Source organism: Podarcis cretensis, assembly GCF_951804945.1.
Source record: "Podarcis cretensis genome assembly, chromosome: 14".
NCBI classification, from domain to species: Eukaryota; Metazoa; Chordata; class Lepidosauria; order Squamata; family Lacertidae; genus Podarcis; species Podarcis cretensis.
The window spans coordinates 22,935,515-22,948,291 of NC_137183.1; the positions used below are offsets into that span (position 1 = coordinate 22,935,515).

A 12,777-nucleotide genomic window follows, 5' to 3' on the forward strand; every position below is an offset into this window, starting at 1 on the left:
TGAATTGTTCTTTTGATCAGCAAAAGACTCCTAATAGCCTGGCCAATTGCATGGTCCAACAATGGCAGAGGCCAAGGAGAACCCAGCTGTACCAAGCCAAGGGCCCATTAGGCCAGCACTCCATTCTCACAGTGGCCAAGCAGATGTCTCTTCAGAAGCTCACCAGCAGAACCAGGGGCTCCCAGAGGGTTTATGGGGCCTGAGGCATGTGCAACTTGGAGTTCCCCTACAAGAACTCAAGAATGTGTGTACAAAGGGAGGCATGTGAAAATTATCGCTTGCATGGACTGCGTGCGAGAAGCAGAAATCTCACATGCAGCTCTTGGAAAAAGGAGGGCCATTCCCTGGCTAGAGCTGGCACAGTTTACATCAGAGACAAGCTGGAAGAACATAGTAAACGTGTACAATGGTACCTCTGGTTACATACTTAATTCGTTCCGGAAGTCCATTCTTAACCTGAAACTGTTCTTAACCTGAAGCACCACTTTAGCTAATGGGGCCTCCTGCTGCTGCCGCGCGATTTCTGTTCGCATCCTGAAGCAAAGTTCTTAACCCGAGGTACAATTTCTGGGTTAGCGGAGTCTGTACTGTATCAAACATATGCCACAAAATTAGAAAGCAAGGAACAAAATTAAGTTGGAAACACTTTCTGTGTCTAGGTGCATGCAACAGGAATTGCAGGTCTAAGCAAAGTCTTCCTTGTCTTCACTGATGCAAAGTTATCCTGACTTGAGAGCCAGTGCAGTGTAGTGGTTAGAGTGCTGGCCTACGACCTAGGAGCCCTGGGTTCAAATCCTCAGCCTTTCACCAGCAATATGGAAAGAATGATACTGGACTATTTTACAGCCTTGTTGCAAATTTACTAAGCTGATTTTAGGCCTAGGGCTTGGAAAGACCCTGGGGGTTCAGACCTGCGTGACCTCACCCAGTCGCTGTCTCCCAGCCTTACCTACCTACCCCGCAGAGTTGTTGTGAGGCTAAAACGGGGAAGGGGAGGAAAAACAAGGGCACTCCCTTGAACTCTTTGGAGGAGGTAAAGGTAACAGGATCCCTGACCATTAGGTCCAGTTGTGACCGACTCTGGGGTTGCGGCACTCATCTCACTTTATTGGCCGAGGGAGCCAGTGTACAGCTTCCGGGTCACGTGGCCAGCATGACTAAGCCGCTTCTGGCGAACCAGAGCAGCGCACGGAAACGCCATTTACCTTCCTGCCGGAGTGGTACCTATTTATCTACTTGCACTTTGATGTGCTTTTGCACTGTTAGGAAGGCAGGAGCTGGGACCGAGCAACGGGAGCTCACCCCGTCATGGGGATTTGAACCGCCAACCTTCTGATCAGCAAGTCCTAGGCTCTGTGGTTTAACCCACAGCGCCACCCATGTCCCATCTTTGGAGGAGAGGGTGGTATAAAAATGCAGTAAATAAACAAGGCTGCATCCCCTGTTCCTAGGAATCTGGCTGCAACAATTACCTCATATTCAATTACCTTCATACGAGGCCCCAGCAACCTCAAGGCCCCTGCTACTGCTGCTAGAGAACTGCCTTTCCCCACACCTTCCAATATCTATGGGGAGCAAAGAAAGAAGGGGGTTAAAAAACAAACTAACAAGGCTGCTGTTCCTTTAAGGCCAACGCGCGCTTCCCTCCTCCGCCTCCTGAGGCACGTTCCTGCGCTGACCTCTCTGCCGAACTTGACTTCAAGGAACTGCTCTACGCCCGCCTCCGCCCACCAAGCACAAGCCATGCCCGTTCTAGCAGGCGATTGGCTGTGACGCTGCTCTTGCCCGCCTTTCCTGGGCCATTCCGAACTATCCGGCAGAAGAGGGAGCCCACAGCTTGTTCGGGTGAGGCCAAGCAGCTGGGGCGAGAGGAAGGAAGGAAGAGGGGCAGCTGGGAACCAGGTCGCCTGCAAATAAAAGCAGGTAGGGCTGAATGGTGGTTGGCGGGGATGGGAGTATTAGATCAGGAGCAGCTGATCTAGAAGGGACACCCTTTAACCTGGGAGTTGTGGGTTCCCCTTCAACTGGGGGCGGGGCTCCTCTGTTCTTTGTAAGGGCTGTAATTCTAAACCCCACACTTTCCTGGCAGTAAGCCCCATTTAATTGAGTGCTACTTGCCTCTGAGTAGACCAGGCTTTGCTTTTGGAGGCTTTTGGCTCGCAATACTAAAAGCCCACTTTCCTTGGGAGTAAACCTCATTAATTCACTAGGACTTGCCTCTGAGTAGATCTGGCCAGGATCACGCTACAAGTGTTTCCTTTTATTGCTTGGGAGTGTGGGCAGAGAATTTGCCTGGGTATTTACACACACACACACACACACACACACACACACACACACACACACAGTTTCCATTGCAATAAACAAATCCTGTGTAGGAATCTTTGCTCTTTACTCCAGGGGCTTAGAAAGGGAGCCAGGGGTGTGTTGATGTGAAGAGAGAGTGTTTTTTTCTTTTTTACTTGTATGGCTTTCTTTGAGGTGTGCAGGTAGGACTCCTCTACCCCATACGCAGAACGAGGCAGAGGATGACTGAGGCATTGAAATTCAGGACTGCAGCACTTAAGACTTCCGGGGTGGAGGATGTGTGTGTGTGTCATAGTTTGGGATGCTAACTAAAGCTTTGTTTGTGCATCTAGTAAACTAGCCCAGTAGGTTTGAGGGGCGGGGACCTGTTGCCCTTTTGTGCTAGTCAACTAATTGAAGGGATATGGTTTTGCTTTTAAGCACATCCTGGAGTCTGTATAATACAATCCACATTTATCCAGGCTGTTTACTGCCTAATGTGTGGAGCTGCTATTGATGCGGTGCCCTCAGTGTGGGCCTTTCAAACAGAGACTCAGCAAAAAGAGCATGAGGGCTCCCAAAGAGGGCAGGGCCAGCTTACTTCAAGCTGTGCTGACACACATTACCATCTAAAGGCTGTTTGTGTGCCAAATTGAGTCCAGAGTCCAAAATTGCACAACTATTTTCTACCAGGATACTTCTTTTGATCTGGTTGGAGGGTAATGGGGAATGCAGGTAGCTTTAATTGGTCCCCTTTCTCTCCCCCCCCCCCCCTCCAGTTTAGGGCAATGTTTTTGTTAAAGCAACACCTACCTCCTCCTCCTCCTCTTCTTCGGTGATCACTTGTAGCCGAATAAGATTGTCTTCCATAAACATGGTTTTAACAGTGAGTCCGTAAGACACTGTGGAGGCCAATTCTGGATCCACATCCTTCCACAGCTGGGGCATAGGTTTCTGAGCAGGAGTTGATCACGGTGTGGATTTGCCAATTGTGCCTTCCTCTTAGTGTGTTTCTCCCTTGTATCCTGAGTTTGAGTGTCTTCAAAGCCTATGACACCTTTGGTAAAGGCTGTTCTCCAACTGGAGCGCTCGCAAGCCAGTGTTTCCCAGTTGTCGGTGTTTATACTACATTTTTTTGGGGGGGGGGGATTTGCCTTGAGAGAGTCTTTGATCCTCTTTTGCTGACCACCAGCATTATGCTTTCTATTTTTAAGTTCAGAATAGAATTGTTGATTTGGGAGACGATAATCAGGTGGGTTAGGGCACAAATATGATACGCCTCCAAAACAATAGAAAGTTGAACAGCGATGTCCCCTTATCTGGCATCATTCTCCTGCTGTACAGAGGAGAAGGCCTTGAGGGGCCTGAGAAGGAAATCCTATGCTGATGAGAGTGAGGGTGCTTTCATGCTACTTGAGAGCCTGTTGGAGGCAGCATCTGTCTCTCCTCTCTGTTGGAAACAGGATTTTTGGCTTGATTTGGCAGCAGGGCCCTTCTTATCTGTTCTAGTAAGTGAGAACAGCCTTAGCTCTTAATTTTCCCTAAGGATTAGATCAAAGACCTGAGAATAAGATAACCTGAACATGTGGCTCTGATTTTCCATTCTTGGACTTAAAGAAAAAAGACTACTGGGTGGGGGCAGAGTCTATGGCCCAGTCATGATTATTTATCAAGGGATGGGATAGCTGAAGGTCCAAAGCGATTTTGAAGGGGCCACTCTGAGCCTTCCCCAACACAACTTGCCAGTGGACAAGTCATCAAAGCAAGCCAGGCTGTCCTGGGACATAAAGTGTTCTGAAACAGGGCGTGTAAGTTTTCAAAAGATCTTTAGCCTTAGAAGGCAGAGAGTCACTCTTGTCACGGGGATCTCTTGGCACCTGGAAGGTATGTTCAACCTTTGCTTTGGGGATGGGCTCAGCAATAAAACCAAAGGACCCAGGTTCAATCCCCGGTGTCTCCTGTTTGAAATGCTGGAGTGCTGTTGTCAGCTGCTGCAGACCAGGGGTAGCCAATATGGTGTCTTCTAAATGTTGCTGGATTACAACCCACATCTTCCCTGTTGCCCATGGTGGCAGCGGCCAGTTGGAATTGAAGTCCAACAAGGTCTGGAGGGCAGCACATTGGCTATGTCTGGTGTAGACAGTACTAAGCTATGCAGGGCAATCGTAGAAGGCTGTTTCAATGTTCATCATTCTATGTTTTCAGAAGTTCAGGGAGGGATGGCTGGGGAAGGGCTTTGACTGTGGCAGTTGTGGAACTCCTCCCCCCCCACCCCCCAGCGGTACATCTGGCACCTTCATTATCCTGATTTGACAAATTCTGAAGACACAGCTCTTTACTCTGGCATTGGACACTTGAAGTGTATATTTTTAGCACCCACTTTATTTCTGTAAGTTGTTTTAAACAGTTTTTGACACTGTGTTTTAATTGTTGTTACCCACCCTGGGACCTTAGAGTAAAGATAATGATGGTGATGATAGTTTATAAATATGTACAATGAGATAATATGTATTTAAATACCAAAAGAAAAAAGTTGCAGGGTTTTCCCCCCTTAATCCAGATTGTTCTGACCATTTTCTGCAGCAGATTTGTGGATGAACTAAATGCAGAACTGATATGGAATAGACCAGACATAGGTTGATTCCTCCATTCCTTCTCATAACCCTGTATGCAATGCAGGAAGCCACAGAAATAGCCAAAGGGGAAAGTGCTTTTTGAGGTTTCAGTATTAAAGATGATAAAAAGAAAGAAGGTTGTCAGAGTATGAGTCACAGCAAAATCTAAAGGATGGGCATGGTCTGAGTCCCCGTCTTAGAGCTTACTTAGCATAATGAGTAATCTGAACCCTTCTGCCATGGCTGCTGAGCTAAGCTTCATCTGTGGCATCCCAGACTCCCAACTGTTGTTGAGGTATATTGTTCATTTTATGATCATTTTTTTAAAAAAAAAATAATCCAAATGCTTTGTGTTGTGTTGCAGAGGTTTTTGTAAAGCATGAGGCTGAGTGAGGCACTGACTCAGCCCTTCCAGGCTCCTGCCAGCATCCGAAAGTTCTCAAGCAGCCAAGTTTACCTGTTCAGAAGCAGGCCTTCAGATTCGGATGACTCGTCATCAGAGGAGGAACTTGACGTCATGGAATTGCGAGCGAGAGGGAAGGAGCAACGGAGGCGCAACGCTGCCGCAGAGAAAGTTGGGGATGTGGTTCTGCTGGAACGCCAAGTTAGCAAAGACGACAATCTGAACAAATTGGCACTGCAGTATGGATGCAAAGTAAGAAGCAGCTTCCTTGGAAGTGATTGATGACGTCCGTGGTGGGGTTTTTGTTTTGTTTTTACATTTCTGGCTCAGAGCCTTGCAAAGCCAAGGAAGAGCATTCTGTTCTGTTCCACTGACAGGCAAGATGGGAGAAGGCATCTTCTACCTTAGGGCAGCCTTTGACAACCAAGTCAAGCTGGGAGTTTCCAGGCTTGCATGCCAATCATTTTGTTGTTTGGGTGGCCGAGAAGTAACAACTGTTTAGCTGTTGTAACTCATCCAGTAAAAATAGCTGGGTGAAACGTCTTTGAAGTTGGAACGAGAGTGTCAGCTGGAAACAAAGGTAGCCAGTTATGGATTTCTGAATTCTGCGTACTTGGGGAAATAGTAGCTCAGTGGCAGAGCACCTGATTAGCCTCAGGTTCAGTCCCCAGCATTTCCAGGTAGGCTTGTGGAGCTGCAACCAGGCAGTGTGGCCAGTTCTGAGCTAGATGGACCAGTGGTCTGACTAGGCAGACAGCAGCTTCCTATGTACTTGGGTTTGCAGGAGAGGATGTTTGCTCCCTGTCCCATCAGCAGCATAAGAAGCTGCCTTTTAGCAAATCTGACCATTTTCCCAGCCTCAGGGAACCCAAGGCTACATCCCTCCCCTCACACTTTGCCATATCATACTGAAGAGGTTCCTCTTTAAACAACCCTCCTAAATGAGGTGTGGGGAACCTTTGGCCCTCCAGAAACTGCTCAGCTCCCAATATGTCCATTGGCCATGCTTGCAGGGGCTAATGGGAGTTGTAGTTCAGCAACACCTGGCGGGCCAAACATTCCCCACACCTGTTCTAAATGGAGATCATTATCCCAGCTGGTCACTGCATTGGATCTGAACTGATTTTGTGTGTACATAGCTGTTGTCTTAAACTGCTTCTATGTATGTGTTTTAAAAATTGTTTCTGTATATGCAGTTGGTTTTATATATGAAACTCTTTCATATATGCCAGTGTGGGCCAAACTTGGGTCTCCAGCTGGTTTTGGACTACAACTCCCATCATCCCTAGCTAACAGGACCAGTGGTCAGGGATTACAGGAATTATAGTCCCAAAACAGCTAGAAACCCAAGTTTGGCCAACACTGATATATGCATTTACTATATTATTGCACATTGTTTCAGGTGTCCCCTTAGAAGCGATTCATGAAGTGATTGTTTGCATTAGAAGGAGCTGTTTATATGCAATGAAAAAAGAGCTCGATAACTGACTTCCCACCCCATCTCCCCTTTATGAATTCTCTTAGGTTGCGGATATCAAGCGGGTCAACAACTTCATCCAGGAGCAAGACTTGTATGCACTAAAATCCATCAGGATTCCAGTCAAGGTCAACGGCATGTTAACAGAGACCCAGGAAGTGTTGCTGCCTGCCCAGAGAGCTGGTCTGTTGTTGCCTGCTGAACCGTCTGGGTCCAAAGAGGGAGACGGCAGCTCCGAAGACACCGAGCAAATCGATCAGTATTTCAGAGGGATCGACCAGGACATTGAGAAAGCAACTCTGCTGGATGTCTCCCCAAGCACAGACTACTGCATCAACACACCAAACTGGTCACCTTCAGGGAGGAAGGAAATCGGTGCTGGAGCAGACTGTGGGATCCAGTGGTGGAATGCAGTTTTCATTATGCTCCTCGTAGGAATAATTTTGCCAGTGTTTTATATTGTCTATTTTAAAACCCAGCAGCTTGAAGTAACTACTACCTCCAACACAACTCTTCCTGTGAACCACACTGATGGGTCAGTGAGGGGGACACCTGTCCTCCCTGTGCTTAAAGAACCTCTGCCCACTATCCAAACCCACAGAGGAGGAGACTTCTTTCCCTCAGGAGGATGACTCTGTTTGTTACCCCACCCCACCCCTCAAAAAGTGGAGGAAAGTCTCTTTGCTTTGAAATAATGTTCTGGGATGAGCCAACAACAGATCAGTTGCTTCTTAAGTTGATAGGAGCTCAACTTGGAAATGAGATCAAGGAAGACCAGGACAGAGCAAGACATGGACAGTGGCTGGTCAGTCACAAAGGGAATGGTGGGATGGCTCACTTTTAAATAGCAAAAGGGGGGTGCAAGTGAGGGTGCAGAACCTGAACCCTCTTGTAGGTTGTGTGCTCCCCAGTACCAGTCTTCAGCCAGATATCAGAAACAGACTCAGCTGGGGGAAATGCACTTAGGGAGAAGGTTCTGCACTCCTCCCCTGTGCACCCTTTTTGCTCTAAAAATTTTGGCCACATTTGCACCTTACATTCTACAGTCGGGGCTTCCCCCAAGGCATCCTGGGAGCTGTAGTTTGTTAAGGGTGCTGAGAGTTGTTAGACCACCATGATTCCCTTCAAAGAGCTACAATTCTGAGAGTTCGCTGGGAAGAGCCATTGATTCTGAAGCCAGCCTGAGAATGGTAGCTCTGTGAGGGGAATTGCAGGTGGTGTCTCTTAACAACTCTCATCATCCTTGACAAAATTACAGCTCCCAGGTTGCTTTGGAGGCTTGTTAAAGTGGTATGACAGCACTTTAAGGTGGAGATGTGATCATATCCCCCCCCCCCTTGTGTTATTGGGGGCAAATCTCATTTTATGCTTGCTGCCTCTTTCAAGACTCTGAGGTTTGGTCTTTCTGAGGAAACAGGCCTAGCCTATCACCTGGGCTATATGGATATATATTTAAATTAACTGCCAGTTTATTAAAAGTCATCTTGTCTTAAATGGCAGGAGCAGCTCCAGTCTTCCTTTGCATACAATAAAGCTTTCTTCGCACATACACTTCTGCTAAAAAAGAAGAGAAGGACCTAGTCGTCATCTCAAGCTTGGTTTACACATACACAAATACATTGGAGATACAAGGTTTAAGATTTCTATTTTACTTGCATTGCCTCCTCTTTCTGCAATGAACTCAGGGTGGTGTTGCTGGTGACCTTCATCCTCTCTTCTCCCCATACCACACACACACCACCGTCACTGCTTAGAGAAGGGCTGTAGCTCAGCGATAAAGAGCCTCTTCTTTGCCTGAAGGAGGTGTCTGGTTGAGTCTCTAGGTAGGGCTATGAAAATTTGCCTGAAGAACCACGGCCAGTCTGTGAATAGCACTGAACAAGATGGACCAATTGTCTGATGCACTGTGCCCTCTCTGACGAGGCTGTTGTAGCCACAGCTGAACTAAATAACGGCTGTTCCTTTTAAGACGGATGCAAAGGTTAAAGGGGAGAGCCAGTGGATTGGAGTGGTTAGTGTGTTGGACTAGGACCTGGCAGACCAGGGTTGAAATTCTTGCTCAGCCATGAAGTTCCCTGGGTGACCTTGGGCCAGCCACTGCCTCTCAGCCTGAGCCTACACTACGTAAAAGGCTTGCTATGAGAGTAAAACAGGGAGGAAGAGAATATAGGCCACTTTGAGAGCTCTTTGGAGAAAAGGTGGAGTATACAAGGCAGGCAAGGAGCCGTATGTGGGCACTCCTGCCCCATTTTTCTCATAGCAAGCACCAGGGCTAAGACCCCAAGCCCAGTGGAAGGGGATCTCCTCCCTCCTGAATACAGATGGCGGAGACTCCTCCCATTTTCACATTGGCTCCATTTGCAAGTTTGACTTCAGCGCCTCCAGCCGTATGTTTCTATCCATTGCTCCCAGAGGTCCTTCTGGTAAGATGGCAAACACAAAAGGCAGAAAAGAAAATCTATTTCTTCAAGGCTGCCTTTCCCGAACTAGCAGGTGTGGCCATAACCAATGTGGAGCCCTCTAGCTGCTTGTTTATTTATTGTTAGATTTAAACATCACCTTTTCTCCAGGGAGCTCAGGGTGGCATAAAGAGCGGTCCTGCTTTCCATTTCATCCTCACACCAAGAATGGGAGGTAGGGTAGGCCTAGAGGCAGTGACTAGCTAAGAGAGAGCGAGTGGCCCACTGCCTTACAGGACTCAATTCCCATCATCCCCAACAACTGGCTGTGGTAGCCGAGACTGATGGGAGTTGAAGTTCCAACAAGAGATGGAAGGACATCATGTTGGCTATCCCTAAAGCAATTCAAAATGGCTCTCACATTGGAACTGTCCCCTGCCCCCCGCCCCATGTAGCTACTGTATATTGTGTTCTTCTTTTTGTACATGATGCATTGGGAGAGCTCTGCCCTGAAAAGCAGTTTTATAGATGCTTTGAATCACTAACTGAGCAAACAGCATTGTAGCCCAAAGTAGTTACCTGCCTGTTCCTGTGGCTGATCAGGACCAGCAAAAGCTATTAGACCTAGGCTTTCTTTACTTCTCTCCATAAAGCATTAATTTGGGAGTGGGGCAGGAGGCACATGCATGCGCACGCGCGCGCACACACACACACACTTTAATCACTCCCAAAGTCTTCCATGCCCATGGAAACTGGCAAAAGCTCATCGTAATGGAAAACAGGCTAAATCTGTTTCAGCTGCAGATCTTTCAGACAGCAAAACACGACACTCCCTAAATGTTCGGGCCAGAGCACAAAGTATTAATTTCCATTCCACCTCTCTCGCAGCAAACCTGACAATGCAGTTACAACAAAGAGGAATTTGGTCCAGAACAGTATGGCAGAGCAGAAGGCGAGGACGGTGTTCAGAAAACTCTGCAAGAAGCCCCCTTTTTATTCTGTGATATCAATCAAATAGCTATAAAGAAAAACAACAAGACTTTTAAGATAGGAAATCCAGAGCAGTGACCTTTAAAAATACTTGCATGGAGTTTCTCATGTTGGCTAGACACATGTCAATCCCGGCCAAGGATCAGGCATGACTCACCAAGCTTCTCTGTCTTGCAATGTGTGTTGTATTTTTAAGGGGTTCAGCAATAGAGTCTGGACTCGGAACAGTTCCATACAGAAAAAAGAGAATACACGAATGGCTGCAGAAATCAGCTTCCTGACAATCTCAGCTTTCATTTTAAAAAGCTTCTAGTCTGTGTGGCAATAATTAATTATATTATTATTAATCATTATTATTAATTATACCCCACCCATCTGGCTGGGTTTTCCCCAGCCACTCTGGGTTGCTTACAGCATATATAAAAAATTGTACATAATCAGACATTGAAAATTAAGTGGGGGACATATCTAGTGTTTTAGGCTTCAGTGTCCTTGCTCTTCCCACCACTAGCAAAAATAAACATTAAAAACTTTGCATAATGTATGCAGGCTACATAATTCAGATTTTCTTGGTAGAGAATCCCAATTACTTTAGCACAGAAATTTAAGGGCAGAGTACACAAAGGGAACTATAAGAGAACATTTGAGAGGAATCCTTATGCCAGTCTAGAGCAGAGGGTAGCAGTGGTCATTAAGGCTGGGTGATGAAACAATATATCGTCCAAAATCAGTTTGAAGTCCACATCGTGGTAAGCTTCATAACAGCTGGCATGGTGATAATCACGATGTGTGCATGTGCTATGTAAAAAAACAAGATGTGGGGAAACCATAATCGGGTCATCGCCATAGCTGTCAACGTTTCCCTTTTTTTAAGGGAAATTCCCTTATTCCGAATAGGATTCCTTGCAAGTAAAGGGAAAAGTTGACAGCTGTGGGCCATCCTCTCATGATTGCTGCCACCCATGTTGCTCTGTACTATAAAATAACAGCTGTAACAGTATGTTAAAGGTAAGTAAAAATGTATCAGTTTTAGACTCCTAAGTACAGTGGTACCTCGGGTTACATACGCTTCAGGATACATACTCTGCTAACCCAGAAATAGTGCTTCAGGTTAAGAACTTTGCTTCAGGTTGAGAACAGAAATCGTGCTCCGGCGGCAGAGCAGCAGCTGGAGGCCCCATTAGCTAAAGTGGTGCTTCAGGTTAAGAACAGTTTCACATTAAGTACGGACCTCTGCAATGAATTAAGTACTTAACCCGAGGTACCACTGTAGTAGCAGCTGCCTGGACATTTCCCCATTGGCCTCTACATAGTTCCATCCTTATTTCAGACAGCAGTATATGGCAATGTTTAGCTGGTGACATATCACGATGTTGAAAACCAGAAGTTGCTCAGCCCATCAAGTGACCACTGACCATAGCCTAAGACAGGAATAGCCAATGTGTTACCCTCCATATATGTTGTTGGGCTACAATTCCCACCAGCTTCTGAATACCAGTGGGTGGGGATTTCAAGTGGGGAGGGGGGGGTTGAACTTGGGTCCTGCTTTTGGGTTTCCCATAGGCATCTGCTTGGCCACTGTGAGAATAGGATGCTGGACTAGATGGGCTTCTTGTGTTCTTAAATACTAGGTTCAAAGTTAGCGCAATTGGATTTGTGTCAGTTTGAATACAAAAAGTTTATGGTCTCTGGCAGAGAACTTGGGTTTGGTTTTTGCTTTGTTTTGTTTTTTGAAAGAACATTTAGTATACAAAAGTGGAGGATACTTCCTACTGGAAAAGTTATGCCTGATGCTTCCTTATTTCCTACTCACAAGGGCCACAAATCTTGTAAATAATGTTAAGTGCTTTGTTCCAGCTCTGTTCAGAACTTTATTAGTTAACACAAAGTTGCACAAAAATCAGGTTTAGGTGGCAAAAAAAAAAAAGAGTCAACATACAGGCATTTGTGTGAGCTAAGAAAAACAACAGTGAATTGATTTTAAGCATCTGTAGCTACAATCTTGAATATTTTTAGCCCAAGGAACTCAACAAATTTTCTGGAGCCACTAATAAATCCAGCCTGCTCTTCATGCCAGGAAGTAAAGCTAACACGTAGGTGAAGGTGAGAGCAAGAATCAGCTTTTCTAAAAAGGTATGATTCAGTCCAAAGAAACCAAAGTCATTTTCAGTGGTGAAGTTTAAAACTAGGCCAGCAGAAAGCATCTTTCGCCACCTACTGAATAACAGAGGCACTGATGAACAAATGGACACAGGAAGGGTGTGTCTATTAGTTCATGCAGGTGTAGTCTACCGCATGTTCCAGATAAAAACAGGCTTATTTTTATATCATTCAAGTAGGCCCCACCATGTCTGCGTAACATGCTAAAAGGTTTTTTTAAGGAAAAAAAAAGTTGGGGGGAAATTGAGTGACAACACAAGGAAGACTGCTTGCCTTTGTAAAAATTTGCTCTTCTATACAACTACTTAAAAGCAAAGTGGGGTGGGGAGTAGCCAAAATTCTCTGCACAGGCAACTGATTTATTTATTTTTTTAATCTAGGCATCTGGGCAGAAAGAGAAAAAGGGGATAAATGTGAACCTTGGAAACAAATGTTGAAGACCAGGAT

General features: G+C 46.1%; 1 protein-coding gene across 3 annotated transcripts; it reads left to right on the forward strand.

Annotated features, from left to right (window-relative positions):
• Positions 1–1,791: 1,791 nt before the first annotated feature.
• LYSMD4 (LysM domain containing 4) lies at positions 1,792–8,326 on the forward strand. 3 transcript variants are annotated; one of them, XM_079954387.1, is made up of 3 exons: positions 1,792–1,923; positions 5,266–5,556; positions 6,829–8,326. In XM_079954387.1, the coding sequence occupies exons 2-3, from the start codon at positions 5,281–5,283 to the stop codon at positions 7,411–7,413; spliced, it is 861 nt and encodes a 286-aa protein (XP_079810513.1). In that variant the 5' UTR covers positions 1,792–1,923; positions 5,266–5,280; the 3' UTR covers positions 7,414–8,326. The 3 variants fall into 3 exon arrangements, with proteins under 3 accessions (XP_079810513.1, XP_079810515.1, XP_079810514.1); XM_079954389.1 differs by lacking the exon at positions 1,792–1,923 and adding an exon at positions 3,447–4,170; XM_079954388.1 differs by lacking the exon at positions 1,792–1,923 and adding an exon at positions 4,231–4,675.
• The last annotated feature ends 4,451 nt before the right edge of the window (positions 8,327–12,777 follow it).